Genomic DNA, 26589 nt, shown 5'->3' with positions numbered 1-26589 from the left:
TAATTATAAAAAAAAATAAATTAAAAAATGACATATGGGCTTCAGGTGTGAGTCTGAGCCTCTGGTGTCCCAGCTGTGGGCACTTGGGGACAGCAGCAGTGTCCCGCAGTGGAGCAGGAGAGCTGTTTGGTGCTAACCTGTCCCTTAGCACTGATTTTAATAGCTTTAAATATGTCTTAAATAGTCTCGTATTTATTTTTTTGGTCTCAGTAGATGATCATTACTTTTTTATTAAGGATGAACAACTCCTCATTCGGTTAATTGGCTCCGAGTCCTGCTGTAAGCTCTCAGTGGGTTGGTGGTGGGCAGGAAACTTCTCTGTACATATTTGCAAAAGCAAATGGCATAGCTCATACTCACTTCTGTGAACCGCGGGATAAAGCCTCCTCCCTGGCCAGGGGGAATTTCCTTTCCCAAGGTGACCGACCTTCCTTCCTCCCCTGGTCACCATGGCAGGATGGGCCACGGCTGCTCCTGGGAAAGCTCTATTGGGATCCGCAGCTCCACCAGCCCTCGCGCGGGCATCGACCGGTGCTCTCGGGGCGAAAGGAGGGGGAGAACGTCTGCCTCATCCTTTTGGGAAAACAAAGGATGAGATAATGCCCTGGCACAGGACCGGGTTCCCGTCGCATGGGAACTCCCAGCGTGTTGTTTGAGGGCTGATTTAATAGCAGAAACATGCTGAATCCTGACGGCGGCTGTAAGCGGCGTCAGCCTTGGACTGCGGGTACTGAGGCCGCGTTTCACACTCAAGTATCAGGTTTGTACACCACCAAAATCTGCTGATCTGCTCTACTGGGCAAAGAGGTTGCACACAAGTTGGTGTGCACTTTTACTTATTTTTTTTTTTCCTGTGAGACAATATTGAATCATTTGAAAGCAAAGGAATTTTCTCAGTACCACTGTAATGCGTCATACTGTAGTAGCGGTAATCTTTTATGTGAAATTCTCTATATATCTCCTATATAAATCAGAATCTTTATTAAGTGAGCGTCAATAATCCTGGTATATTAAAGAGGGAAAAAACAACCATAGGGTAAAAGGGGGAAAAATGGGAGTGGAAAATTCAAACTGGTGTTTTCTTCTGTCCAGGTAACAAACTTGAATAGTTTGCTTTCATCAAAGATAAACAGGAGCTATATTAAAATACTAACAATGTGGGTCGATGTAGGACAAAATAGAAAATGCCATCAGATAAGGAGTTAACACAGATATATGCCCTATTATTTCAGTTGATAGCATCAGTTTCAGTGATGACGCTGTTAACACAGGTAAAGAAACTGAGTGTACTCAGAAATGGCGAGTGTTTGTTTGGAAGCACACATGTAGTTCAGTGTTTCTGTTCTTATCCATCAGGAAAAATAACTCACCCCATTTCATTTTTCCTTGTCGCTCACTTAAGATGAATGAATTCCTCTCTGCAGGCACTTGAGTGACCTGCTGGGGGGAGAGCGTGAGGAGAGAGCCCTGCCCGAGCAGCTGGGTACTGGGGAGGGATGCTGGGTTCAGGAGGGATGATGGATGCAGGGGGGGATGCTGGGTGCAGGGGAGGGGATGCTGGGTGCAGGAAGGATGCTGGGTGCAGGGGAGAGATGCTGGGTGCAGGGGAGGGGTTGCTGGGTGCAGGGGGGGTGCTGGGTGCAGGGGAGAGGTGCTGGGTGCAGGGGAGGGGATGCTGGTGCAAGGGGGGGGGATGCTGGTGCTGGGGGGGATGCTGGGTGCAGGAAGGATGCTGGGTGCAGGGGGGATGCTGGGTGCAGGGGAGAGATGCTGGGTGCAGGGGAGGGGATGCTGGTGCAGGGGGGATGCTGGATGCAGGGGGGATGCTGGATGCAGGGGAGGGGATGCTGGGTGCAGGAGGGATGCTGGGTGCAGGGGAGAGATGCTGGGTGCAGGGGAGGGGATGCTGGTGCAGGGGGGATGCTGGATGCAGGGGGGATGCTGGATGCAGGGGAGGGGATGCTGGGTGCAGGAGGGATGCTGGGTGCAGGGGAGAGATGCTGGGTGCAGGGGAGGGGATGCTGGGTGCAGGGGAGGGGATGCTGGTGCAAGGGGGGGGGATGCTGGTGCAGGGGGGGGATGCTGGGTGCAGGGGGGGGATGCTGGGTGCAGGGGAGGGGATGCTGGTGCAGGGGGGGGGATGCTGGGTGCAGGAAGGATGCTGGGTGCAGGAGGGATGCATGTGGTCCCCCAGAGCCCTTGCAGCCGGCCAAGTGGCACAGGGCAGACTGGCCACAAGCACAGCAGTGAAGGGGATGGGGTGAGGGTAGAGAGCAGCTCCCAAAACTGTCTTTGGCCGGAGAGGTGGGTAAATGGGAGCCGGGGCATGCGGAGAGCCTGGGACGGCCGGGCGGCAGCGTGCTGCTCCTGCCGCAGAGGGCTGGGATGTCCCACGGGCACTGCCGGGGCTTGTTTGATAGCAGGAAAGCCAGAGAGGCGGTTTTGATTCAAGCTGAGTTTATCTTCTTTAGTAATGAGTGAAAGCAAAAGGTTGGGGCATTCCAAAATGAAAACCAAAAACATTATCCTATTGCTTTTGTTGTGTTTTCTTGTGTAGCTTGCCCTGGCTTTTACAGAAAGAGATGTTTAGATAAGCCACGCTGATGAAGTAGGCATCTTTTGGGTTTAAGCATGTAATATTTCTGTAGTCTGAAGCTCAGCTTTATTGCCAGTGATGCTTTTTTTCTCTCAATTAGCTGCTGGTAGTGGTTGTAGAAAGAAAATCAGAGTGTGATACGGTAACACCTGAAAATGCAACAATTCCCCCGCCTGGGAGACAGTACGCTGAAAAGGATGAAGTCAGGACGTTGCCTGTTCGTGTTAAGCTCACTAGGTTTGTTCTTTAAGCCAAACAGCAGATGGGGAGAAAAGCGATTTAATGGTAGCATTAATCGGTCAGGTGGGAGTGAAATGGGAACAGCGGCATCTTCCCCGGGAGGAGGGGGAGCCCGCAGGAGGCTGAGGTGGATACTCGTTGTGAGGGGGTTGGGATTTTTTTCCTCTGTAGTGAGACATTCCTTTCTATCAGCGGGGAGGTCGATCCGAGCCGCACGGATGCCCGTGCACGGCGGGGGCGGCTGGAGGCCCAGCAGCGGCGGGAGCACCCTCCTGGTGCCTGCGCTGAGCGATGCCCTCCTGCGCCACAGCGCTCCGCTCCTGCGCCGGGAAGGTGACCCTGAACACGGGGAAACAGAGAGAAAATCCTTTCTAGGGCTTAGGCTGTCGCTGGGCTTAGCTGTGGCTTAGTCATCTGGCAGGAGGGCACTGCTGCTGGAGACAGGAGGAAATTTCGAGGCTCTTCTACCTTTGTTACCCAGGGTTATTGTATTGCAAAAATACCTTGAGGTTTCACCGATGTTTATTTTCTGTTAATGGTCATGAGGTTTTCCTGTACGGATGAAAGTTAAATACTGCTTATAGGATACGCAGAAATTCTTTTATTCTTAAGCTTCTTCACCTCCTCTAATTTCCTCTAAAATTACTTCTCGTGAATATTAGTTCTGTTCACGTGTGGGACTGAGGCTGGTTTCGGGCTGTGAGAGCTCCGCACAGCTAGCCCCAGCCTTAGCAGGAGTTTATTCTCTCACTGCGGTGCCGTAGCTGCCGCCGTCTCCCCGTGCGCTTACGTTGCCTGTGCAGGAGGGCTTTGCCCGCAGAGCTTTGCCCGAAAGTATTTAGAAAACGCAGCCGGTATACACTGTGCCCTCCGGTTCAGCAGAGCCCGCGGTCCCCGGCTGTCTTGCTTTTTTATGAAAGTGTTAATAAAACCAAGACATTTGTACAAAGCCCTCCTCTGTCTGCTTGTTAAACACCCCCTCGCACCGTTGATATTAAAAACATGCCCGCTGCACCGGAGCAGGCGAGATAAATGGAAACACATTTTAATCATTCTTGCCGCTCTTGGGTAACTTTTTTCCATCACTGTGGATTTTTAAGAGGCCGCCGGGGAGCCAGGTAGCTTAAGGGATAAAGTCGTAGCATTGCAGCTCAAGTCCCTCTTGAGCTCTTTTAAGTCGCACGAGGGCTGTGGCTTCTCCGGGGGGTGAGGCTGTTTGCCGGAGCCGCAGGGAGCCAGCAGCCATCGGAGCCTCGCCAGTGGCCGTCAGCGTGACCGCGCCGAGGTGGAAGAGCATTTGCTCCTGAAGAAGGGTCTGTGCAGCTTAATTCTCTCTAATTGTGAGAGGTTGTCCCTGGGTTAGACACATGCTGTACAAGATACAGTGCAGAACATGTGCCGCTGTGGAGCTGGCTATATTTTCCTAGCTCAGCCTAAGGAGGCTTTTTTTTTTAATAATACATCATTTTACATTGCGGAGCTGCTTCTCGCGAGAGCGCTCCTTCAGAGAGGGGTGGATGTCTTCCTCCTGGAAGTTAAGAAATTCCCAACCATCCTTTACAAATGGTTTAGAAACTTCCCTGTCCATGCCAATACGTTCCGGATGACTCTTGTCAAGGCTGCTACAATGCTGTCAAAAGCGACCCATCATTTAAAGCCAGTAGGAAATGTTCAGGTTTTACCTCTGCGGTGCTGTCACTCCTGATCCGGTGCTCTCGGTGGGGTGAGCCCCAGCCTGGCAGCGGTCCGGTGGCTCTGCGGTGCCTGGGGCGAGGGCAGCGGGGGCTTTCGGTCAGGCCCCAGCTCCTGGAGTCGTGTGTTTATGGAATTACTCCTGAAATACAAAGCCGGGCTGCTGTATGCAAAGGTGTGTGTGTTTTACCTGTGGAAATGGGATTTTGTGGTTTGAAAGTCACACTGATGGGAGATCATAGAATGGTTTGGGTTGGAAGGGACCTTGAAGATCATCCCATTCCACCCCCTGCCCTGGGCAGGGCCACCTCCCCCAGCCCAGGTCGCTCCCAGCCCCGTCCAACCCGGCCTTGAACCCCTCCAGGGATGGGGCAGCCACAGCTGCTCAGGGCACCCTGCGCCAGGGGCTCACCGCCCCCACAGTCAGGAATTTCTTCCTCATATCTCATCTAAATCTCCCCTCTTCCAGCTTAAAGCCATTCTCCCTCGTCCTATCACTACATGCCCAAACATTATCCCAGTTCCGCAGAAAAGCGCTCCTGCCCTCTTCTCTTCCGTGGTAGGCAGCTGAGGGCCCCATGCCAGGGACACGGCTTTTCGCCGTACATTGCAGAGGCAGCCGTCGGGGCCGGCCGGCTCTCCGCGGAGCACAGCTCAACTGCCCGAGCTCCGAGCAGGGGGAGAGAAGTCAAACGCCGGGGAGGAGCCGGAGCGCTCGGGCTTGCCGTGGGGGGCGGACACAAGTACCCAAGTGTGGTCGCAAGAGGTGCCCCGTCCAGGTGACCCCGTGGCTAAGGGATGCTTTGACCTCCTGGAGCATGAATAGCAACGCTCCCGTCCCTAATTCAGCATTTTTGGCAGCAAACGTCTAGCTGACACTGACTGATTGCATTCTGCTTTTAGGAAGAGAGTGGATCTGAAGTACATCAAACAGAAAACGGCTTTCGGCTGAGCCAAACCGTTCATGACCTTCAGCTTTGTTTAAGTCTGATGCGACGCGTGTTTATGCCGCGAGCGGGGCTGGCTCCCCCGCGCTTCGGAAAATAAACATATTGCAGGCGTCCCCGCAGCGGCGCGTCCTGTCCCTGCAGGTCTTCTCCCACAGCACAAGTGGGCTCTGGGGTGGATTTGGGCTCAAAGGTGTCATTTTGGAGGTGCGTTGGGCTCTGTGCTGGTGGGTCTTCTCCCACAGAGGGTCACTCGGATGCGCCCAAGCTGCCGCTGCTCAGAGCTCTTCCAAATCAGGCCATGGGTGTAGGTGCTTACGTGGAGGTTGTAGGAGCCAACGTTGGCCTCTCAAATTAGCAAACTTCAGTTTTAGTCTCTGTCTGATCGTCTGGAAAATGAGGTGAATTTATTTTGTTTGTACTTCTGGCCTTTTAAGGGTCTCATTTAAAACTCTCTGAAGTGGATGAACTGTAATTGCTTTGGATCAGAGCATGAAGTCCGATGTTCTCTAAAGCTGTGTCTGACACCCGTGGTCCTCCAGAGCTAAAGACTTGTAGTGTAAAAAGGCTGGAAGGACAAATAGGGCGCTTTGCAAGATGTCAAAGAAAAGTCTTTTTTTTTTTTCCTTTAAGAATAAGAAAACTTGAGTCAGCAAAATAGTCAAACTTTGGGAAAGTAAGGTTGGATGTATTTTACCAAAGTGTATCGGAATACAAATGTGAGTTCTCAAAACTCTTAAGAAATGGTGTGTGCGAAGGGCAGTTAACTCCCGCGGCTCTGCAAAGCGCAGCCCGGAGGAGCGCGGCTGGGGGCGGCCGAGGCGGCGAGCGCGGGGACCACCGCTTGCCCAGAGACGGGCGCGGGTTTAAATCCATGAGTTAAACTCTTCCCAGCTTTGGCTCCCGACGTTATTCCTGTTAGGCAGGCAGCCGAAATGATGTGCTCACCTTGATGTATTTGAAAAATCTGAAGAGATTTATGCTTTTTGCTGATGCTACAAAAGGTGGCTTCAAAATATGATAAGCTCTCTCCAAAAGAGACAGGGACTGAGCCTGATTTTCAAACCTTTCAAAAATAACTGTTTGGCCGCATGTTTTCCTACTTATGGGAACATTTATTTCTGCAGTGATTAGCTCGCTAGAAGTATTTAATTTTTAATTTAAAAGTCTTCTGTCCTATTACAGGTTTGACTAAAAACCCTGAGGGACAAAAGTGTCTCCAGCGGAGTCAGGGGCACAACCGCAGTGAGCATCGGTGACCCCTGGAGCACACGTTAGCTCTGCGTGCTGAAGCCACAGAGTATATTTGTATTTCTGTTGAAACCTTCAACTTGCTTCTTTTAATGCTCCCTTGTGCGTTTCCTGAAATTGGAAACAATACGTCCTGTGAAAAGCATTTGAGCTTCGTTACTTTGCTGATTGTGCTCACTGCTCCACTGGCTGTGTCCGGGCATCACGCTGCAGCTCAACGAAATACCTTCAGCTGATATAGGGGAAAAGATTCACTCGTAAGCAGGTATGGAAGAGAGGGACTTGCTAGAAGTTGAGTAAGTGCTTGTAGAAGAAGGAAGGAAAAAAGCTCTCCCTACTTTTGGCTCTTTGAAGAATTCCCAGGATTAGATCCAAGTAACCTACCGTTTAGCATATTTCCCTTAAATATAAAAGGAAAATTGTTTCGTGCTCTCGATGCTGCGTTGCATGGTGGGGACGAGAGCCAGGCATCCCAAAACCAGTTAAATCTAGTTAAATCTCTCTCTTTTTTTTTTTTTTTTTTTTTTTTTTTTTTTTTATCTAATAAATTCTGGCACCTGAGAACATGCTTGAGACCCTGTATAGGGGTGAGCAAGCAAAGCTGACAGCATCCGGCTGCTGGAGCCCGAGGGGCGGTGGAAGAGCTGCAGTAGCTCAGGCGCAGTAGCCAACCCAACGTGCCTCCTCAGTGCTCCCAGCCCTACGGCGGCTCCGGGCCAGGCACTGCTGCTGCCGCCGCTGCTCCTGGCACCGCCGCTGCTCCTGCCACCACCACTGCTTCTGCCACTGCCGCTGCTTCTGCCACCGCCACTGCTTCTGCCACCACCATGTCTTCTGCCACCACCACTGCTTCTGCCACCGCTGCTGCTTCTGCCACCGCCACTGCTTCTGCCACCACCACGTCTTCTGCCACCACCACTGCTTCTGCCACCACCACTGCTTCTGCCACCACCACTGCTCCTGCCACCACCACTGCTTCTGCCACTGCCGCTGCTTCTGCCACCGCCACTGCTCCTGGCACCGCCGCTGCTTCTGCCACCACCACTGCTTCTGCCACCACCGCTGCTTCTGCCACCACCACTGCTTCTGCCACCACCGCTGCTTCTGCCACCGCCACTGCTTCTGCCACCACCACTGCTTCTGCCACTGCCGCTGCTCCTGCCACCACCGCTGCTTCTGCCACCACCACTGCTTCTGCCACTGCTGCTGCTTCTGCCACCGCCACTGCTCCTGGCACCGCCACTGCTTCTGCCACCCCCACTGCTTCTGCCACCACCACTGCTTCTGCCACCACCGCTGCTTCTGCCACTGCCGCTGCTTCTGCCACCACCACTGCTTCTGCCACCACCGCTGCTCCTGCCACCACCGCTGCTCCTGCCACCGCCGCATCCACACGCCTGCCCGGCTTCCTGCACCTCCGGCCATGGGAATCGCTCCCCTATGCCACATCGCACGTTCCGTCTGCTGCAAATAGTTCCTCGGGATATGAATACCGCATCAGTAAGGGCAGCCCTGACCTGTGCGTGGTAAGGCACGGGCTGCGCTCCTGCAACGCTGAGAAATGCATCTCGAGGAGGAGGAGATGTTTTGACGAGGCCGTGCAAGGGGTGGCCAAGGCAGGTGCTTGCTGCAGGTCATCTTTTTTATTTGCTGTGGCTCATACTCCTCCAAATCATCCCTTTTCCTCTGGTCGTTCCTCCCCCCGGTGGTGAGGGACAGGCTGGGGGTCTCCAGCGAGGTGGTGACCAGAGATGGTGGGTCTGGCTGGGCACTGGCCGAGGGCACTCGCTGCACATCGCGCTGCCCTCCCGTACTGCAGCCGCACGCAAAGCCGCCCCGAAAGCCACCCGCTCCCGGGAACCGGGGCTTCAAACAGCTCCTTTCTAGCTCTGCCTCGGGTTCTTCTGGTGCGGGACGGCTGCAGGAATCGTGTTTGCCAGGAGCGGGGAGGCCTGGGCTCCGGGAGCTCCAAACGCCACGCGCCAGGAGGTCGGTTCCGCTTCGTAATTGATGGTCCTAGAAGGCAAGCGTGAGGAAACAGATGGCGAGTTTCTGTCTCGTAGGCTAAAAGAGTTCTCCTCGGTGAAACTTCGCAGACCGGCTCTGAGGAAGGGTTTGCAAACCCTCTTAATTTAAGAGAGACCATAAAAAGCAGGAAGAAAAGCCAGCAGAGAAAAGCAAATTAGGGCCCGAAGGGGGAAAGAGGGAAATTTTTTCTGATCTTGAATTTGAGAACTGGAAAGAAATCCATCTGGTTCTAGGTTTCCAAAACCGAATGCATGAGTGTTTTGCACAACGCGGAGCCTTGCAGGGGTCTCACGGGAAAATGCTGAAACAGCCTTTGAGATGAGAAAAAGGAGATGGGAACAGCTTTTGTGCAACAGGAGAGTTTTGTAGCACAGAAACTGAGAGCGAAAGGAAGGCAAAGAGCGATGAGCTCTCAGAGGGGTAAATACTTCCCGTAAAGCCATTTGCTGGCCCCAACACGAAGCACAGCTCTCCAAAGCCTGCAAAGAACTTGGTGGAGAAGGTTGAGGGCCATCCATTGCTTCATCCCCACGGTCTGGTAGGCGTTGGGGGCAGCAGGAGCGCTGCGACGTCCATGCGGAGGAGGCTGTTGATCCCTACGGGTGCTGCTGGCTCACCCGGGGCTTTGTAGGAGGGCTGAGCAGAGGGACGGGCGAGCTGCCGCCACCACGAGCGTCCTCCTCCCGCAGGGACGGGCAGCCAGAGGTGACCGGGGATGCCGAGCAGCTCGGCGGTGCAGGGAGGACTCCGAAACACCCCGTTTCCATCACCCGCCTCGCATGACTTTGGGAGAGCGCCCGGGCGATACGTTTTAGCTTTATAGCAACGTTTGCTCTTGATGTCCTACTTGCCGAGCTTAACAGGGGCGCATGGCCAACGCTTTACAAACTACCGTGGATTAAAGCAAGTCCGTGGAGATTCTGGTCTCTAGGGCCTTTGATGGAGGAGGGCTTCATTCCAGAAATAGCCGCCAGCCCCGTGCTCCCCGGTGGGGTCAGAGGAGAGGGGAGTGGAGGGGACAGCCCCTGGGACCGGGCGCGCATCTGGGCCCCGATGCACAGCTAATTAACGATAATGGCTTTTTAAAAGCATAACTCTGTGGCTCGCGATGGCCTGCCAGGCAGCACGGGCCATTGCTTTTTTCCCCCCGAAATGTTTATGATCCTTCTTTTCCTCTCTGTGTCACAGTTGAAAGGGTTTTCTTTATTTCCCTTGAAATCATAATGTAAACCTGGGAATTGGAAGCCTGGTGGTAGTAATTTATTTTTATTTTTTTTATGAATCTAAATCGGGGAACAGTTAAAATTATGTTATTCCTGGCAGCGAAATTCCTTTTTTTAATAGATAATTTGAAGTTATTATGTTGGAAGCAGCTTTCCCCACGTGTGTGTGCATGCACGGTGGGGCAGGAGCGGTGCCGAGAGGGCTCGGGGCGGCTGTCGGGGCTTTGGAGGCGGTGGAAGTGCCGGGAGTTTGCCGGAGTCTGCAGTTTTTCAGCTTGTGGCAGAAAAAAAGAAAAAAAACCAAAACACCTCAAAGGCACCGTTTCGCAGTTCTTAATTAAGCCCGGTTTTTATCAATGGGAGTTTCGCCTTAGGAAGAACTGAAGGGTTGGACTTTCCAGGTCTTTTTCTAGCAGGATCTGGTTTTTATTTCTCTTAGCTGTTCATTTTTACAAGGCTGGGGAGCACCAGTGTTTTCTGCTATGCACCAGTGCTAGACATTTGTTTCCAATTAGTATTTATTGGATTATTTTAGTCAAAAGCGAGCTTTGTATTACAGCCCCGCAATATGCGCTTTGTTATTTGTTCACAGGTCGGTGTTTTCTTTTTCGGCTTGGTTTTGCATCACCCTCGGTCTCCTGAAAAGCTGGTGCAAGGCAGCATCGCTGGGGATCTGCCCCGCAGCAGATTAAACCAGATTAAACGGATTACAGCCTCCTGTACAAGCATCTCTTTCTTCCGTCGGCACGGGCGTGTTTCTGACTCGCGTGGCTGGAAATAGCAGCGGCCGCCACGCGTGGCCTGAGGCTGTGTCCGGCTCTCGGTGGCTTTTCCCGATAGCTGGAATGAGCCTCCCCCCTCTCCGGGGACGAGGGTGCTGGTGGCTCTGGTGGCTTGTGGCAAGATTAGCAGCAGGTCCTGTAGGATTTCTGGGTGTGCGCGGGGCTGACTAACAAAGCCTTGGAAAAAGACGTAGGTAATGTTCTGTGTAGGTGAAATAATACAGAAAACTTGCGTTTTAATGGCGTCTGAGTCCCTGACTTGATGTCATACGACAAAAATATTTCCCTAGTTTGCCTTGGGAATTAAAAAGCCAATGGAAATATGAATAGCAAGCTAAATCCTTGACCGGTGCGTTTCTCACGCTGTTAATGGCTGATCTTATTTTGGGAGAAAACCTCCCCAAATGAACACGGGTGTGTGTGGACGAGGGTAGTTGCAAGTAAGTGGAAACGGCAGGACTGGCCCCTGGGCTTCAGGTCTCGCCCCACCTGCAGGCGGAGCTGCCGAGCCGTGGGGTTCGTCGCGTTCTGCTCGGGTGAATCAGCAGCCGTTGCCCCGAGGTCAGGAGAGCGATAAGCGCTCTCGGGGTGATGTAACGCGAAACGAGAAGCAGACTCGCAGCCTTTCTTTGGCGGAAATAACAAATACGCTTTTACAGGAGAATAAATGCAGAATACTTGGCAGTGGCTCGCCGTGGAGAAGCAGGCAAGTTCGTTTGGTCGGAGACCAAGGAAAGCTGCATAGATTCAGCAAGATTTAACTGCAGGTCAAGCCTGAGTTTTCCTTTTCCTGCTGCATGTCTCTGTTTTCCATCGTGCATATAAAATATTATTACTGCAAACTGCACGTCCCAACGCAGCCTCTCCGTGTGCATCATACTAAGAACTATAAATCTCACGGGTTTTTCTTCTTTTTCTTCTCTTGCAGGACAACGGGCCTGCCCAGAGCAGGAGGCCGATGCCCCACGGGGCTGGGGGCAACCCCACGGACAACAAGCAGATGCTGAATCTGCAGCACCACCACCCGACCCGGCTCTACGCCAACAGCGGCTCCGAGTCGGCTCTGCCGGGCCAGCTGAGCGGGCTCCACATCGCTCCTGCCCAGAGGTGGGGGGAGACCTTTGCTCGTGCTCTGGGTCCCACCGCTCTTCATGCAAACTGGGTTTGAGGGGCAGGTGTTGAGGCTGCGGTGCTCCCGCAGCTCCAGAAACGTCAGGTTCAGCTCCTGCTCCGTCAGCCAAGGGCAGATGGGGGGGGGGGGGGGGGGAAGCCCAAAACAAAATAAGGGGGTTTGGAGATGCCAAGTTTTGAACAAAATGGCCACGTGTGTGGATGTAGCAACTGCAATGCTGAATTTAAGGTTGTGATGCTGAAGCAATGTTCAACCGTTTATCTCAGAGATGGGCGCAGGTGGTGGTTTTCCAGACCCACATCTTTCCACTGCCAATGGGGGTAGGCAGATTAGCGGCATCAGGTCCAGTCCCCAGGCTGGGATTAATCATAGAATCATCGAATGGTTTAGGTTGGAAAGAACCTTGAAGATCATCTCGTTCCCACCCCCCTGCCCTGGGCAGGGACACCTCCCCCCAGCCCAGGTTGCCCAAGGCCACCTCCAGCCTGGCCTTGAACACCTCCAGGGATGGGCCCTCAACAGCCTCTCTGGGCAACCTGGGCCACTGCCTCACCACCCTCACAGGGAAAAACTTCTTCCTAAGGTTCAATCTGAACCTGCCCTTTTCCAGTTTGAAGCCCTTCCCCCTCATCCTATCACTACATGCCCCAGTAAAAAGCCCTTCCCCAGCTCTCCTGTAGGCCCCCTTTAGGCACTGGAAGGCCACAATAAGATCTCCCGGAGCCTTCTCTTCTCCAGGCTGAACAGCCCCAACTCCTTCAGCCTCTCCTCATGGGAGGTGCTGCAGCCCTCGGATCATCCTCGTGGCTCCTAATGCCGGGGAGTGGCACAGACATTCGTATCCTGGGTTTTCAAAGTATATATTCAAGGCAGGATGGAAGGGGTTTGCCCTCGGAGGAGTGGGAATCACACATCCACAGAGCCCGGAGCAAACGCTTGGTCTGGGAGCTGGAGGGACCCGCAGAGAAAATTAACCCCAGTAAACTTGGGATGTTTATAATTGTAAAAGCTGCTCAACGCAGCTGTCGGGGAGGCCGGGAGATAAATAACGCTCGTAGGAAAGAAAAAGCTTTAGTGTAGCCAAGAACGGTTTGGGTGGATAACGCGGACTTTGAGGCAGGCCAGGTTGTGGGCTGCGATGCTGTCGCACGGCTTACGCTGCGGCTGATTTATGCTCCTCCGCACTGGCAAAATATTCCGCAAGGAAGTAACGTCTGTACCAAATACAAAGGGGAAAGAGAGTTTCTTTGCAGCTCAGGAACTCTGTGCCTGCGCAAATTCATATTGCAGTGACGCTGTGAGCCAGCTTATTCCCCGTGCTGCTCCAGGAAAGTTAACGAAGTTGGAAAGAAGAGAACGGCACAAAAAATACGGAGAACAAAATCTGATGTTATCTGCGCGCGAGCCAAGGGCTGAGGGATTAGCCCGGGTGTTTGCGTGGAATTGGGTCAGAAGTGCATTCTCTTCGAATTTGGGCTTGATCAGGCTGGACTAGTCAAAACCTGCCCTTTTTCACTGGAAATGTGTGAATTGATGTTCGAGAGGGCTGCAGCAGGGCAGACTGGCGCTGGGGCACACGGGGGGGGTTGGGCTGGCCGCAGTCGGGGGGATCGGTCCGTTCCCACGGCAGCGGCACTGCTGCCCCTCATCTCGAGGGGTCGCAGCCGCGGGAGAACCTGGTGGGTCACTCCCAGAAAACAGAGCTTGGCTTTTTCTTTGGAAGCTAATTTTGTTTGGTGGTTGTGTTTTTTTTTTCCTTTGTTTGAAAGTGAATTTTCTTTCTTTTTTTTTTTTTAAGTGGGTATGAGTCAGATGATGGGTAAAGTGCATTCGTGGGTTCAGGCCTCTTGCTATTTTTATTGGGTTTGTAATGACCTTGATGATCTTCTCCTTAAAAAGGAAAAGGAGCCCCTTCCCCCGAAGCCGTGCTGTGCTTTGGGGCCTCAGCGAAGCACAACAGCACTTGAATTCATCTCTGCTCAGCAGGACCCTTAAACGTGTACCCGAAATATTTTCAATTCCAAACTACGCTTTTCGTGTTTTGATGTGTTGAACAAACTGGAATAATGGTTTAAATTACTGTTTGTTGGCTGGTGTGCCCCAGCCGTGCCGCATACACACAAGGAGCAGCTTCGGGTCTGGATGCGGAAGGTGGTCGGGGGAGATTACGGGGCTGCTCTCCTGTCCCGTCCGCGGGGCTGAGCGGCCCCGTGGGGTGGTTTTTCCCATTGAGGCTGTGGGCTGGGTCTGGCAAATGGACCTTTTAATGCAGTCACCTACAGAAACGCTAACTTCCAAAGAGGCGGAGGCGTTTGTGGATGGTACGGGGATTTGCCGCCCGCTCTCCCCGTGCCGGATGCCCTAACAGCGGTACGAGGGGTGGGTGGGTCACCCCCTGGCCCTGTGTAATTAATGAAATGCATTGGTTTGCCCATTTTTTTTTTTTTTTCAATAAATTCCATGTGTGGCTGAGCAATTTGCAGTGCTTGTAAGCAGCTGCCCTCTTTCCTGGAGGCATCTGGTAACTGGGCCAGCCCTGGCTGTGTTGCTCAATCGGAGCCCAACAGGAACCAGTTTAACTTCCCTGGATCAATGGCTGTTCCTGCGACAGGCGTAGTACCTCCAGGCAGGGAAAGCCATGGGAACAAAGAGGTGTTTAATTGAATCTGTGGGAATGTGGAGGTGTCAGTACCTCCCTGACGAGCTGACAGTCGCTGTTTCTGTTTGACTTGAGCCTTTCTTGCTTTTCTTTAAACCAGCCTCGACCCCTTGAAGTCTCTCCCGAGGAACAGAAACGGGATTGATGTGGAGTCAGATGTCTACAAGATGCTTCAGGATTATGAAAAGCCCGTTTCGGAGCCCAAACAGTCTGGATCTTTCCGGTACTTGCAGGGCATGTTGGAGGCTGGTGAGAACGGTAAGGAGGTTGGCACCCATAGTGTGTCCCAGCGGGTCCCCGGGGCAGCGGCACAGCACTGCTGCGGGGCTGAACCATCGTTCCATCCCTCTGCACCCATTCCGTGGCCCCACACCCACCAAGTTCCCTTTGCAGACTTGACCTCCTTCTCTTTCCCTCGCTGAGGTCCAGAAGCTTGAAAAGCCTCTGAAGGACCCGTTTGCGGGAGCCGGTGGGGTGGGTTTGCAAACTCCTCTGCTCTCTGGCGTTTTACCGCACATCGGTTGGGTGCTGAGGTGGCTGAGCTCCACGGGAAGGTCCGGGCAGCCCGTGAGGGGGAACACCCGGACAGCGGGTTTCAAATCAGGGTTCCAGATGCTGAGGGGGAGGCTCGGGCCAGCATCCGGGGGCTTACCAAATTTTGCGGCCACTTGAGCATCGTGTGAAAGTTGGATTTGCAAACAGCTTCTGCAGAGCAGCTGTTTTCCTGAGACGGTTTATGAAATGTAATGGCCTGAAGCGGTTGTGTAAGATCGGCGGTGGAGGACAGTAGGTCTGTGTAAGTGAATGGCATTTGCATAAGGACGTGGGATGGTCCTCAGACAGGCAGGGATAGAGATCAGGAGCTCTTGGCTCCCTTCTCCGGTCTGTCACAGCTTCCTGCCTGTGTCATGAATGCAGACAGGAGCCAAGTCCAAGTATTAAATAATAAGATCCCTAAACTACACATTTCAGCTTCTTTTTATGTGCCTTTGAACTTTAAGTCCGTCGGGGCTTTTATGTTCAAACTTTCAGGCTTCGCTTTACAATCGTTAGGGCAAGACTCTCCTTTCTGCTTCCTTCCAAGAGCCTCTTACTCCAGTCATGTGAATCCAGGAGCGTAGATTTTATGGGAAAATACCAACTACTGCAAATCTCATTACGAAGCTGCGAGAGGCAGCGAGTCGGGCCGCTGCACTTCGCTTTCTGTGCATATAAACTGATGGCGAAGGATATTCTTTGACTAGAAGGATGTTGCTTCTTGCTTCACCAGAAGCAGCACGATCGTGGGTAACTTCTGAGCATCAAGAGTTTCTACTGGGTTTGCTCAGTGGTACTCGGGCACGTCCACAAAGCACGAGATGGGGTCGGCCTTGGAAGTACTGGGTGTAAATATGACGGCCCCATGGAGGCTGGCAGGAAGACTGATGTTCATTGCGAGTTCCAGATGTACCTCCAGGTCCCTCACCAAGAGCAAGCAGCACCAGCTTCCCTGTGTGGTGCCTCCTGCGCTCCCAGCTCTCCTCCCTCGTTAGGAAGAAGCAAATAGGAAGTGACTGTGTTAATCCCAATTAATAACGCTGCTGCCTTCCTCCCTTCTCCGTGCTGGGGAGAGGGAACAAAACTGAAGCTTTGCCGGTTTGCTGCTGCCTCCCCTCGTGTCCCCTGGGGTGGGAGAAACCCAGCACTGCCCTTCGGGTGTGGGCTGGGGGAAGGGGTGGACAACGAGGTGTCAGGATGGTCCCCGGACCCTGGGGTTGTCCCAGCCGGTCCTGGACATCTGCTCACTCCGGCGGTGTCTCGGCACCAGCCCGTCGCTGATGCAGGACCCCATGTTGGGTTGGAGCCTGAGAGGATGCCGATGGGTACCAGCTAGTGTGGTGGCCCGCTGGAGGGGTCACCACCTCCCCACCACCTCCCGGGGCTGTGCCACCGGCCCGTTCCCTCTCGGCGGTGCTGTGCGGCAGGCAGAGGGGGTGTGCGATGGGCTACAGGCACAGTCTCGCTCGTTACGGTGCTGTCTGTTTATTTCATACGGGATGAGAAATTAAGTGAAAAGCATCTCTCCTGGCAAAAAGCTGTGTGATGTTTCAGCATGGTTTAAATCCCCGGGAGTGTCCCTGCTAGGTTGTTTTACAGCTTCCTCCCCTGCTCCTTGTTCCTTAAGCCTAAAATTATACATTTTGGCCCGAACCTGCCGTGCGTTGTCCTTTTAAAGTCACGATCTCCTCTCCCGAGGAGCTGGATGTCTTATATGGAAGGTGTTTCTACTGAGAGCCGTATATTCTTCAGCATCGCCAGCCCCATCCTGTGCCTGTAACGAGCTTCGTGCTGAGGATCTGGCGGAGGCTGGAGGAATCGCCGCAGTCGTCCCCGTGGGTGCCCTTGGCGCAGAAAGGATGAGCACTGCAGCCACAAATGGGGACGGCGATTGTTAAGGTTGTGGAGTTAAAGCCTCTCGCTGCCTTGCTGAGGAACATAAATTACGATGAGGCTGGGGGCTGGTAAATAGAAGGAAATGGTCCATCGTTTGGGAAGATGGGAAGCAGCCCTCTGCAGGGCTCGTTTTGCTGTAAAAATCTCTTCCCCCCCCTCCTGCCTCTCTTTTAAGCAGCTTATCCAAGCGCTCTGTCTGACAGACAGCGACAGCTTAACTGCTAAATGCTGGCAGATAAGCGCGTCTAGTCTAAGCACGCCGCATCTCCCGCTGGGGAAGCCAACAGCTTGAGCAGTTGTTTGGGTTTATTCCCAGCAAGGCAGCGGAAGGACTCGACAGGCGACCTTGGCTGGAGCCAGCCAAGCGCTCGGAGCACCCCTGGGGTGGAGCAGCCCCACTCCGCTCCTGGGCAGGCAGTCTCGCACCTATCAAGGCTCTCAGCATCTCCAAACACTATATGATACCCTGGGAAAATGGGCTTTGGTGGGAAATCGGTCCTTTTGCTTTTACTCGCTTGGCTAGAGCCGCTGGCAGCGTTGGTCTCTGAATCAGAGCCACGGATGAGATGGGGTCTGGTGCACGAGGACACCTGCACATCCCATGGGGAACGCCGGGGTCGGGTGTGCTCCTCCTCCCCGGCCGAGCCCAGGAACGCGTCGCTCCCAAGAGGTGCCGGCCCGGGGAGTGGGCGTCTCTCCATGGAAGGAAGCTCTGCTGAGCAATGCCCTGCAGAACATCCCATGTGGACCTGCATGGGATGGATGAGCGACCACCAGCAACGATGCACTGGTTCCAGGTTCTAACAATTCACACAGAGACGTTCCTGGAGCCACGGTGGACACTTCAGAGCAAGATCCAAGTAGAGGTTTCCAAAACCAACGCAGCGGTTTCTGACCCCCACCTGGGTGAGAAAGTGCCTGGGCCCCTGCTGAGACCTCCTGGCTGCTGTGGGCTTCAAGCACACATTTAAGATTGACCGTGGGCTGAAGTGCCCTGGAAATTCGGGGAGTGCGGGAAGCCCGAACGCTGAAGAATGGCTCCTTCAGCCAAGAGCTGTCTTGGTACCTGCCCGTCGCTGACGCAGCACCCCGTGTTGGGTTGGAGCCTGAGACCATGCCCATGGGTACCAGCCAGCGTTCTGGCCCGCTGGAGAGGTCACCACACCACCACCTCCCAGGGCTTGCTGCTTTTCCAAACTGTGCCAGCTAATGGAATAAAACACATTGTCTTTCTATATGAGCTTTTCCTTTCTATAACTTTAGGCCATCACAGAGGAAGCACAGGTCAATATATAACCAAAAGACCGGTCAGTTGTGAGCCATGAAAAGCCACTCAGTGAATACTGGAAGCTTTTAAGCGTCCCAGTGGTTGGCAATGAGCACGTTCATATCGTCTGAAGTGCGAGGGCAAGTGACAGACGATCCGTAAGGAGGGGGAGCTGCGACACTGAAAACTTGGCCATGATGTTGTTCATATGCACAAAATTTTCCTTGCTTCCTTTCTTGTCGTTGGACCTTTACGAAAGCTGGCTTGGTGCCCCAGAACACCTTATCTTCTATCGCAATGTTTTGCTTGAGATTAGTTTATTTTAGATTAAATGATTGTTCTAAGAAGAAAAATGCATGTAATTCTATTACTGTTTGTTTTAATTTGCCTAATTCTCCAAAAGGCTTTCATCTTTGTCTCCTTCACTGATGGTGGATCTGTGAAGTGCAGTCGGCGTGACAGAATCTCTTCTTTCTGAAGCTTTTCTAAGATTTTTGCTATTTATATTTCTTAACTCACTAAATAGTATTGCAGCCAAATCGATCTCTCATCTCTAGAATAAGGCTGCTTTGCCTTTCGACATGTCGTATGTGCTGAGCTGGTGCCGTCGCAGTACGTGGATAGATCATCTGCTGATGCAGCCACGGGCTTCTGCCGCCTTCCGCGCTTCGGTAGGGTGCACGTTAGGATGCACCCTTCATTAGGAGGGTCAGCGCAGTGTCCTGCGGTCATCTGCAATCCCGAATGCTGGGTGACTTTTGAGACGGTTGGTCTCACTATTTGCTTTTTGCTTCCTTACAAGCAAGTTGCAGGTTCTGCTGTGACATGCAGAGACTCATCTGACTCCTTAAGGAAAAAAAAAAGGGGGGGGAGGGGGGAGAGATTTAAAAAAAAAAGCCCCGAGAGGACAAGTTTTCAATCTGTGTCTGTTTAAAATTCTTGGCAGGTGAAAAACTCGACAAACTGAGCAACCCCCGAAACATCAAGTCACCGGTGTCAAAGCTTGGCGGTGCCATGTCCGGGCTGCAGATGCTCCCCGAGTGCACCCGCTGCGGGAACGGCATCGTGTAAGTGTCGCGTCTCCCCAGAGCCTCCGGTTTGGTGGGGACAGCAACGCAGGGACCGGGTGGGTCGGGTCCTACCAGACAAGCAGGCAGAATTTATAGCAGAATACCTTGTGTTTATAGCGGAATACCGTGTGTTTACGGAGGAATACCTTGAATCCCTTTCTGGTTTTTGCTAACTGTATATAAACCTGGAATTGAGGAATAGGGTTTGGACTGCCCCTTTTAAGGGCATCGTGCAGCAAAACGGGGATGATTCATGGGATGGTTTCTGCCCTGCTTACCATAGTAACTGCCCAGGGACTATGAATAGCACCGGCAGCGCCGGCACTCTTTCACTGCCTTACAGAGGGAGAAATGCTTCAAGGGTCAAGTAGAAGAGGTCTGCAGGTCATTTTTGTTTGTTGAAGAGTTACTCTCCGAGGGATGGGTGTTGGGTCCGATTTCAGAGAATATGGGCCTTTCTCTGCTTCGCTGTGTTGTGATTTACGTTCTGTTGTCATCGACGTTCTGCCCGAGCCGGATTTGCTGGCTGAGAGGCTGCTCCGCGAACGCCTGTGACCATGTTCTCGCCGGTGCCGTGAGCCGAGGGGCTGTGCCCCCGCGAGCCGTGGTGGTGCCTGCGTGGGGGCAGCCCCAGCCCGGCCAGCAGTGCTTGGAGGGCGCTGCCTCCCCATGCTCAGGTCTGGGCTGAGCGTAGGTATTTGAGGCTCTGCTTTGCATCGAGCCATGGGGCAGTGCTGCAGCGGGGGCACAGACAAAAGGGGATGGAGCATCCCTTCCCACGGAGATATGGGGGAGCCACGGCTCGAGCAGGGCGGCAGCTTTGGGTGGGCTGAGGTGTTGGGACGGGAACCCACGATAACGCCCTTGTGTGCCCCTGCACACCACTTCCCTTCACTTAATCCGTTTTACTGGAGGCATCAGGAAAAGCTGTTGATGCTCCTTGTTTCTCCATCTCTCACCCGAGGGAGGGACTTTTGGCAAGGGATGTAGTGATAGGATGAGGGGGAATGGCTTTAAACTGGAAGAAGGGAGACTTAGATTAAATATTAGGAAGAAATTTTTCACTTTGAGGGTGGTGAGACAGTGGAACAAGTTGCCCCGAGAAGTTGTTGAGGCCCCATCCCTGGAGGTGTTCAAGGCCAGGTTGGACGGGGCTGGGAGCAACCTGGGCTGGGGGGAGGTGTCCCTGCCTGGGGCAGGGGGTGGAATGGGATGATCTTCAAGGTCCCTTCCAACCTAAACCATTCGATGATTCTATCTCACCCGAGCTCTCCCTGTCTCTCACCAGGGGCACCATTGTCAAAGCTCGGGACAAGCTCTACCACCCCGAGTGCTTCATGTGCGACGACTGCGGCCTCAACCTGAAGCAGAGAGGGTATTTCTTCATCGAAGAGCAGCTGTACTGCGAGACGCACGCGAAGGAGAGGGTTAAGCCCCCCGAGGGATATGACGTGGTGGCTGTTTATCCCAACGCTAAAGTTGAACTTGTCTAACCCCGGGCTGTGCTCCGGAGAGGTCGGGCGGCCGCGCGCCCACCCACGTCCTCCCCGCCGGCTGCGCAATGTGGCTGTAATCAACCCCGATTACCAAAGCCCAAGTTAAATGCCTTTTTCTAGATAAAACCGTTTACACTTGGGATCTCCAGGGGATGGTGTTGAAAGCATACGAACAGGTTTTTCCCTTCTTTTTGACACTCTGCTTTTTGGGTTGCTGTGTTGGGTTATTAGTCTGTGCCATAACCTTATCCAAGATCTGTGTAAATACTGATTAATTCTCTACTTTTTTTCATATAAAACCAGTATTCCCTTTTTTTTTTTTTTTTCTTTCCCCTCTCTTCTTCCGAAAAAGCAAGGAAGATGTTTTAAGAGCTCAAAGAAAATAAGGCACTTTAACAAAAGAAGCTGACTTCTATATCCTGACATAATTCTCCTGCCCCCCGGCTGCCCCGGTGATTAAAAACCGACCCCCCCAAGGAGCCTGGGATTCCTCATACCGGTGGGTCGGGGTCCCCGGCTCAGCCCCCTCCCAGCAGATGTGCCGAGGAAGGGCGGTCTCTTAAAACAGTATTGGCTATGCAGTTCCCTGGATCACTGCATTTGGAGGCTGACACGGACTGATCTGAGTTCCCCGAGAGATCTCCACACTGACCGTGTGACGAGGCTTTTTTTTCTTCCTTCTTTCACTCCTAACTCCTTTGTTCTCTGCCATCTAATCACCCGAGCGGCACCTTTCACGGACGCTGAAGTAGCACAGAGCCCACCTCAGCTCTTCCCACCTCCCGCGCTCCTGCCCCACGGCTCTCCTTGCTTTGGCTGCTCTGACTCTTCCCTGGCTTTCCGCGATATTTTTGTAGTCCTTTATTTCTAGACCCGCAGACTGCTGCCATCCGGGTCTGCCTCGCAGCGGGGAGGTGGCGATGAAATCCCTCCAGGCACTTGGGAAGTGCCCGGAGCGGCGCTGAGCCCAGCTGCGAGCCCCGGGGCAGCAGGTTTGGGTTTATACCCATATCCCAAAGCTGCGCTTTCAGCCGGGTCCATTGTCCACTTTATTGGCTGGGAAAAAAGTTTTTGAGGATCTTGGGATGTTGCTTTGTTGGAGGAACGTTTTTTTCATGTCAGTGTTGGGAGGAGAGAGAGAGAGTTCAGCGACCCGGCTGCCGGGTGCCGCTGCGGGTGGCGGTAGGAGCCGTGCGTTTGGTACCACGAGGTCACTTCTGCTTTGCGCCAACCTCCTTCCTCCTCCTCACTTGAGAGAGGGAGGATGGGGCGGGGAGAAAAAGAAATGTCTGTGCTCACTTCCCTTCCGTGGAAAAGGAAAATAAGAGATGGGGTGATGGCCAAAGCACTCCTTCCCTTTCTGGCTCTCCACAACGGGGGTCTGAGAAAACTGGGACTGGAGGAGTGTGGGGAGCGGTACCCCAGTTGGGGCTGGGCATGCAATTTCTTCCGACAGGTCCTGCGCCCTGGAGGCAGTAAGCATTTTAGGGTGTTACAGGGCCACATCTAGACCTCTTCTTGTGGTGCCTTAGAGGGGTTTAAGCAGCTCCTGCGCTGTGCCCGGCAGCATCCCGGCAGGGCTGTGCATCCGCACGTGCATCCCAGCCGGGTACCACCTCACAGCCGCAGGGATGCTGGCCGCGCGCGGTCCTGCTAGCTAGAGCATCCCCCTCCTTCTGCCATCGCGATTTTTAATTATTAAAGTACAAGAAACACATGGAAACGTTTGTCACAGCGCTGAGCTTTGTCTTTCTTGTATTTGCACAGCCGTGCTGGGTAGGTTGGACCATCTGAAGGGGGATTCTTGGGACAACTGTAAGTGATGAGGGGACTAGCAATGATGAGGTGGGAAGCGGTACTGCCCTTGTTTGCAGACCTCTGCTTGGAGCTCCTTAGTTGGCCGTTCTCAGAAACATTTGTTCTGGATTCCTCCATCAACCTCGCGTTGTTGCTGGGCCGAGCTCCCGTGCCTGTAGCTGGGGAGTTCAGGCTTCACCCAAACCCAGGGCTGAACCCAGCCCGGCTGAGCAACGCAGAACTCACGACACGAATGGCGCGGGGGGATTTTCCCACTTTCCGTGGCAGACGGACGCAGCTGCCCGCTGGGGCTGTGTTTCCCTCTCTGCAGCTCTTGTCCCCTTTTCGACTCCATCTGCGCGGCAGTTGCATCCTGCCGGGATGCCGAGCGGCTTGCAGCCCCTGTGCAGGGAACACCTCCAAAATTCATAAATTGTTTTCATCATCCTCATTTTGAACACCGAACTGAGCGGGCTGCTTGCAGGGTATCCTTGGTGGTCTCACCCACCTGCTGCACCAGTACAGCACTGGGAGCAGTGGGCGTGGGGCGTTTCTTTTAATTTGAAACCAAGTTCCCACAAATCAATTTTTCCATGCGGTTGTCTCATGATACCCTTTCTTAGGAGTAAGCAACTCATTTGATCCCCCCCCGCAAGGAGCCTAGAGCTGGAGCCGCCTCGCACAACCCCATCCCGGGGCACGTTGATTCCCAGCTTCAGGCCACCTCGTTCACGCTGCGGGGTTTGTAGGAGCCCCCAGTGTCACTGGGTAATGCTATTTATCTCTGTCAAACGTGGGGAGGGTGCCGTTTGTATGAAATACAAAATAAAGTTGTATTGTCGGTTTTATGTCTCACATCACATTGTGTTGAACGGCACAACAGTGAGGATGATAATCCTCCCAGGTTGGAGGACTCACTGAGGCCTCGTCAGACCACACCCCGAATCAAAACTTCCTCAGTGAAAAAGAAAAGACGGGTCATTGTAATAGGGGACTCAGTTCTGAGGGGGGCGGAGGGCCCCATATGCAGACTGGACCTGCTTTATAGGGAGGTTTGCTGCCTCCCTGGGGCCCGCGTTGGTGATGTTAAGAGGAAGCTTCTGTCCCTGGTGCGGCAATCGGATTATTATCCCCTTTTAGTGTTTCAAATAGGCAGTGATGATGTAGTAAGAAGAACGCCAAGAGCAATAAAGAAGGATTTCAGGGCCTTGGGACGACTAGTTAAGGGATCGGGAGCCCAAGTCTTGTTTTCTTCTGTCCCTCCTGTTGCAGGGAACGATGAGGGGGTTAACAGGAAGAGTCAGCAGGTCAATGACTGGCTCCGAACTTGGTGCCACAGACAGGGTTTTGGGTTCTTCGATCATGGCCTGATCTACAGAACAGCAGGCCTGCTGGCAGCAGATGGGAAAAGCCTGTCTCGCAGGGGGAAAATGGTTCTCGGGGCAGAGTTAGCAGGGCTCATTGGGAGAGCTTTAAACTAGATTTGAAGGGGGATGGGCGTGTAACTGGGCTCGCTAGAGAGGCGCCTGGGCATAGTAGCTCAGCAACTGTGGGGCCGGCCGAGTGCTAGTACTTTTGAGAATCAGAAGGCCCACCACTCCTCAAGGGCAAAACCTACACACTCATTGGCTTTTCTGAAATGCCTGTACACCAACACGTGTAGCACGGGGAATAAACAGAAGGAGTTAGAGATCTGTGTGCGGTCACAGGACCATAATCTCATTGCAATTACTGAGACGTGGTGGGATGGCTCACATGGCTGGAACACTGTCATGGAGGGCTGTGTTCTCTTTAGGAAAGATAGGCCGGCGAGGCGAGGCGGTGGAGTTGCTCTTTATGTGAGAGAGCAACTGGAATGTATTGAGCTCTCCCTGGGAGCAGATGAAGAGCACGTTGAGAGCTTGTGGGTAAGGATCAAGGGGCAGGGTGATATGAGAGACACTGTTGTGGGTGTCTATTACGGGCCACCTGATCAGGATGGGGTAGTTGATGAGGCCTTCTACAGACAGGTGAAAATCGCCTCACAATCACAGGCCTTGATTCTCATGGGGGACTTCAACTACCCTGATATCTGCTGGGAAGGCCACACAGCTGGGCATGTACAGTCCAGGAGGTTCCTCCAGTGCATTGATGACAACTTTTTGACTCAGGTGGTGGAGGAGCCTACAAGGAAAGGTGCTCTACTGGACCTGGTACTGACAAACAAAGAGGGACTGGTGGAGGATGTAAAGGTTGGGGGCAGACTGGGCTGCAGCGATCATGAGAAGATAGAATTCAGGATTAAGTGTAGTATAGACAAAGTGACAAGTAGAGTTGAAACCTTAAACTTCAGGAGGGCTAACTTTGATCGTTTCAAGGAGTTGCTTGGAGAAATCCCATGGGAGAGGGCTCTAGAGGGTAAGGGGGCTCAAGAGAGCTGGCTGCTATTTAAGCGTCACTTCCTCCAAGCTCAGGATCAGTGCATCCCAAAGAGAAAGAAATCAGGCAAGGGAAGAAGAAGACCTGCATGGCTGATCAGGGACCTTCTGAAAAAGCTCAGGTGGAAGAAGGGAGTTTACAATAGGTGGAAGAAGGGGCTGACTGCTTGGGAGGAATACAAGAATGCTGTCAGGGTGTGCAGGGAGGAAACAAGGAAAGCCAAGGCAGCCTTGGAATTGAACCTGGCGAGGGATGTCAAGGCCAACAGGAAGGGTTTCTTTAAGTATATAGGAGACAAAAGGAAAACTAGGGAAAACGTGGGCCCGCTGTTGAACGAGACAGGTGCCGTGGTGACAGATGATGCAGAGAAGGCGGAGTTGCTAAATGCATTCTTCGCTTCTGTCTTCACTGTTCGGGCCAGTCCTCGGGAAACCCAGACTTTGCAGGTAACAGAGAAAGTCTGGAGGGAGCAAGACTTTCCTTTGGTTGACAAGGAGCAAGTTAGAGATCAGTTAGATAAACTGGATATCCACAAATCCACGGGGCCTGATGGGATGCACCCTCGAGTGCTGAGGGAGCTGGGGGAAGTCATTGCTGGGCCACTCTGCATCATCTTTGAAAGGTCCTGGAGGACAGGTGAGGTGCCTGAGGACTGGAGGATAGCTAATGTCACTCCAGTCTTCAAAAAGGGCAAGAAGGATGACCTGGGAAACTACGTGCCGGTCAGCCTCACCTCCATCCCTGGAAAGATGATGGAACAGCTTGTGCTGGGTATCATCTCAAAGCACCTGGATGAAAAGAAGGTTATCAGAAGTAGTCAACATGGATTCACTAAGGGGAAGTCGTGTCTGACTAATCTGATAGCATTCTATGATGAAGTGACTAGATGGGTGGATGAGGGGAGGACAGTGGATGTTGTCTACCTTGACTTTGGCAAGGCTTTCGACACTGTCTCCCACATCATCCTCACATGCAAGCTGAGGAAGTGCGGGCTAGATGAATGGACAGTGGGGTGGATTGAGAACTGGCTGACAGATAGAGCTCAGAGGGTTGTGGTTAGTGGTGCAGAGGTCAGTAACAAGTGGTGTCCCTCAAGGGTCAGTACTGGGTCCAGTCCTGTTCAATATATTCATCGATGATCTGGATGAAGGGATAGAGTGTACCATCAGCAAGTTTGCTGATGACACTAAACTGGGAGGAGTGGCTGACAGGCCAGAAGGCTGTGCTGCTTTACAGCGTGACCTGGACAGGCTGGACAGTTGGGCAGAGAGGAACCTAATGAAATTCAACGAGGGTAAATGTAGGGTACTGCATCTGGGGAGGAATAATCCCACGCATCAGTACAGGTTGGGGGCTGACCTCCTGGAGAGCAGCTGTGTGGAAAGGGACCTGGGAGTCCTGGTGGACCATGAGCCAGCAATGTGCCCTGGTGGCCAAGAGGGCCAATGGCATCCTGGCGTGCATCAAAAAGAGTGTGGCCAGCAGGTCAAGGGAGGTCATCCTCCCCCTCTACTCTGCCCTGGTGAGGCCGCATCTGGAGTACTGTGTCCAGTTCTGG

At 53.1% G+C, this 26589-nt stretch overlaps 1 protein-coding gene across 1 annotated transcript in view; it reads left to right on the top strand.

Moving 5' to 3' along the window:
* PDLIM4 (PDZ and LIM domain 4) overlaps window positions 1–23451 on the top strand; it is a 56145-nt gene extending 32694 nt beyond the window's left edge. Inside the window, exons 4-7 of the mRNA XM_082489909.1 lie at window positions 11688–11866; window positions 14651–14808; window positions 19197–19317; window positions 20609–23451. Of these exons, the coding sequence (XP_082346035.1) occupies window positions 11688–11866; window positions 14651–14808; window positions 19197–19317; window positions 20609–20813 (663 nt within the window). The 3' untranslated portion in view covers window positions 20814–23451. The remainder of the gene's footprint in view (window positions 1–11687; window positions 11867–14650; window positions 14809–19196; window positions 19318–20608) is intronic.
* Window positions 23452–26589: the final 3138 nt, after the last annotated feature.

Source organism: Vanellus vanellus, assembly GCF_965231255.1.
Source record: "Vanellus vanellus genome assembly, chromosome: 13".
Lineage (NCBI taxonomy): Eukaryota > Metazoa > Chordata > Aves > Charadriiformes > Charadriidae > Vanellus > Vanellus vanellus.
This window is presented reverse-complemented; position numbering and strand designations above follow the sequence as displayed.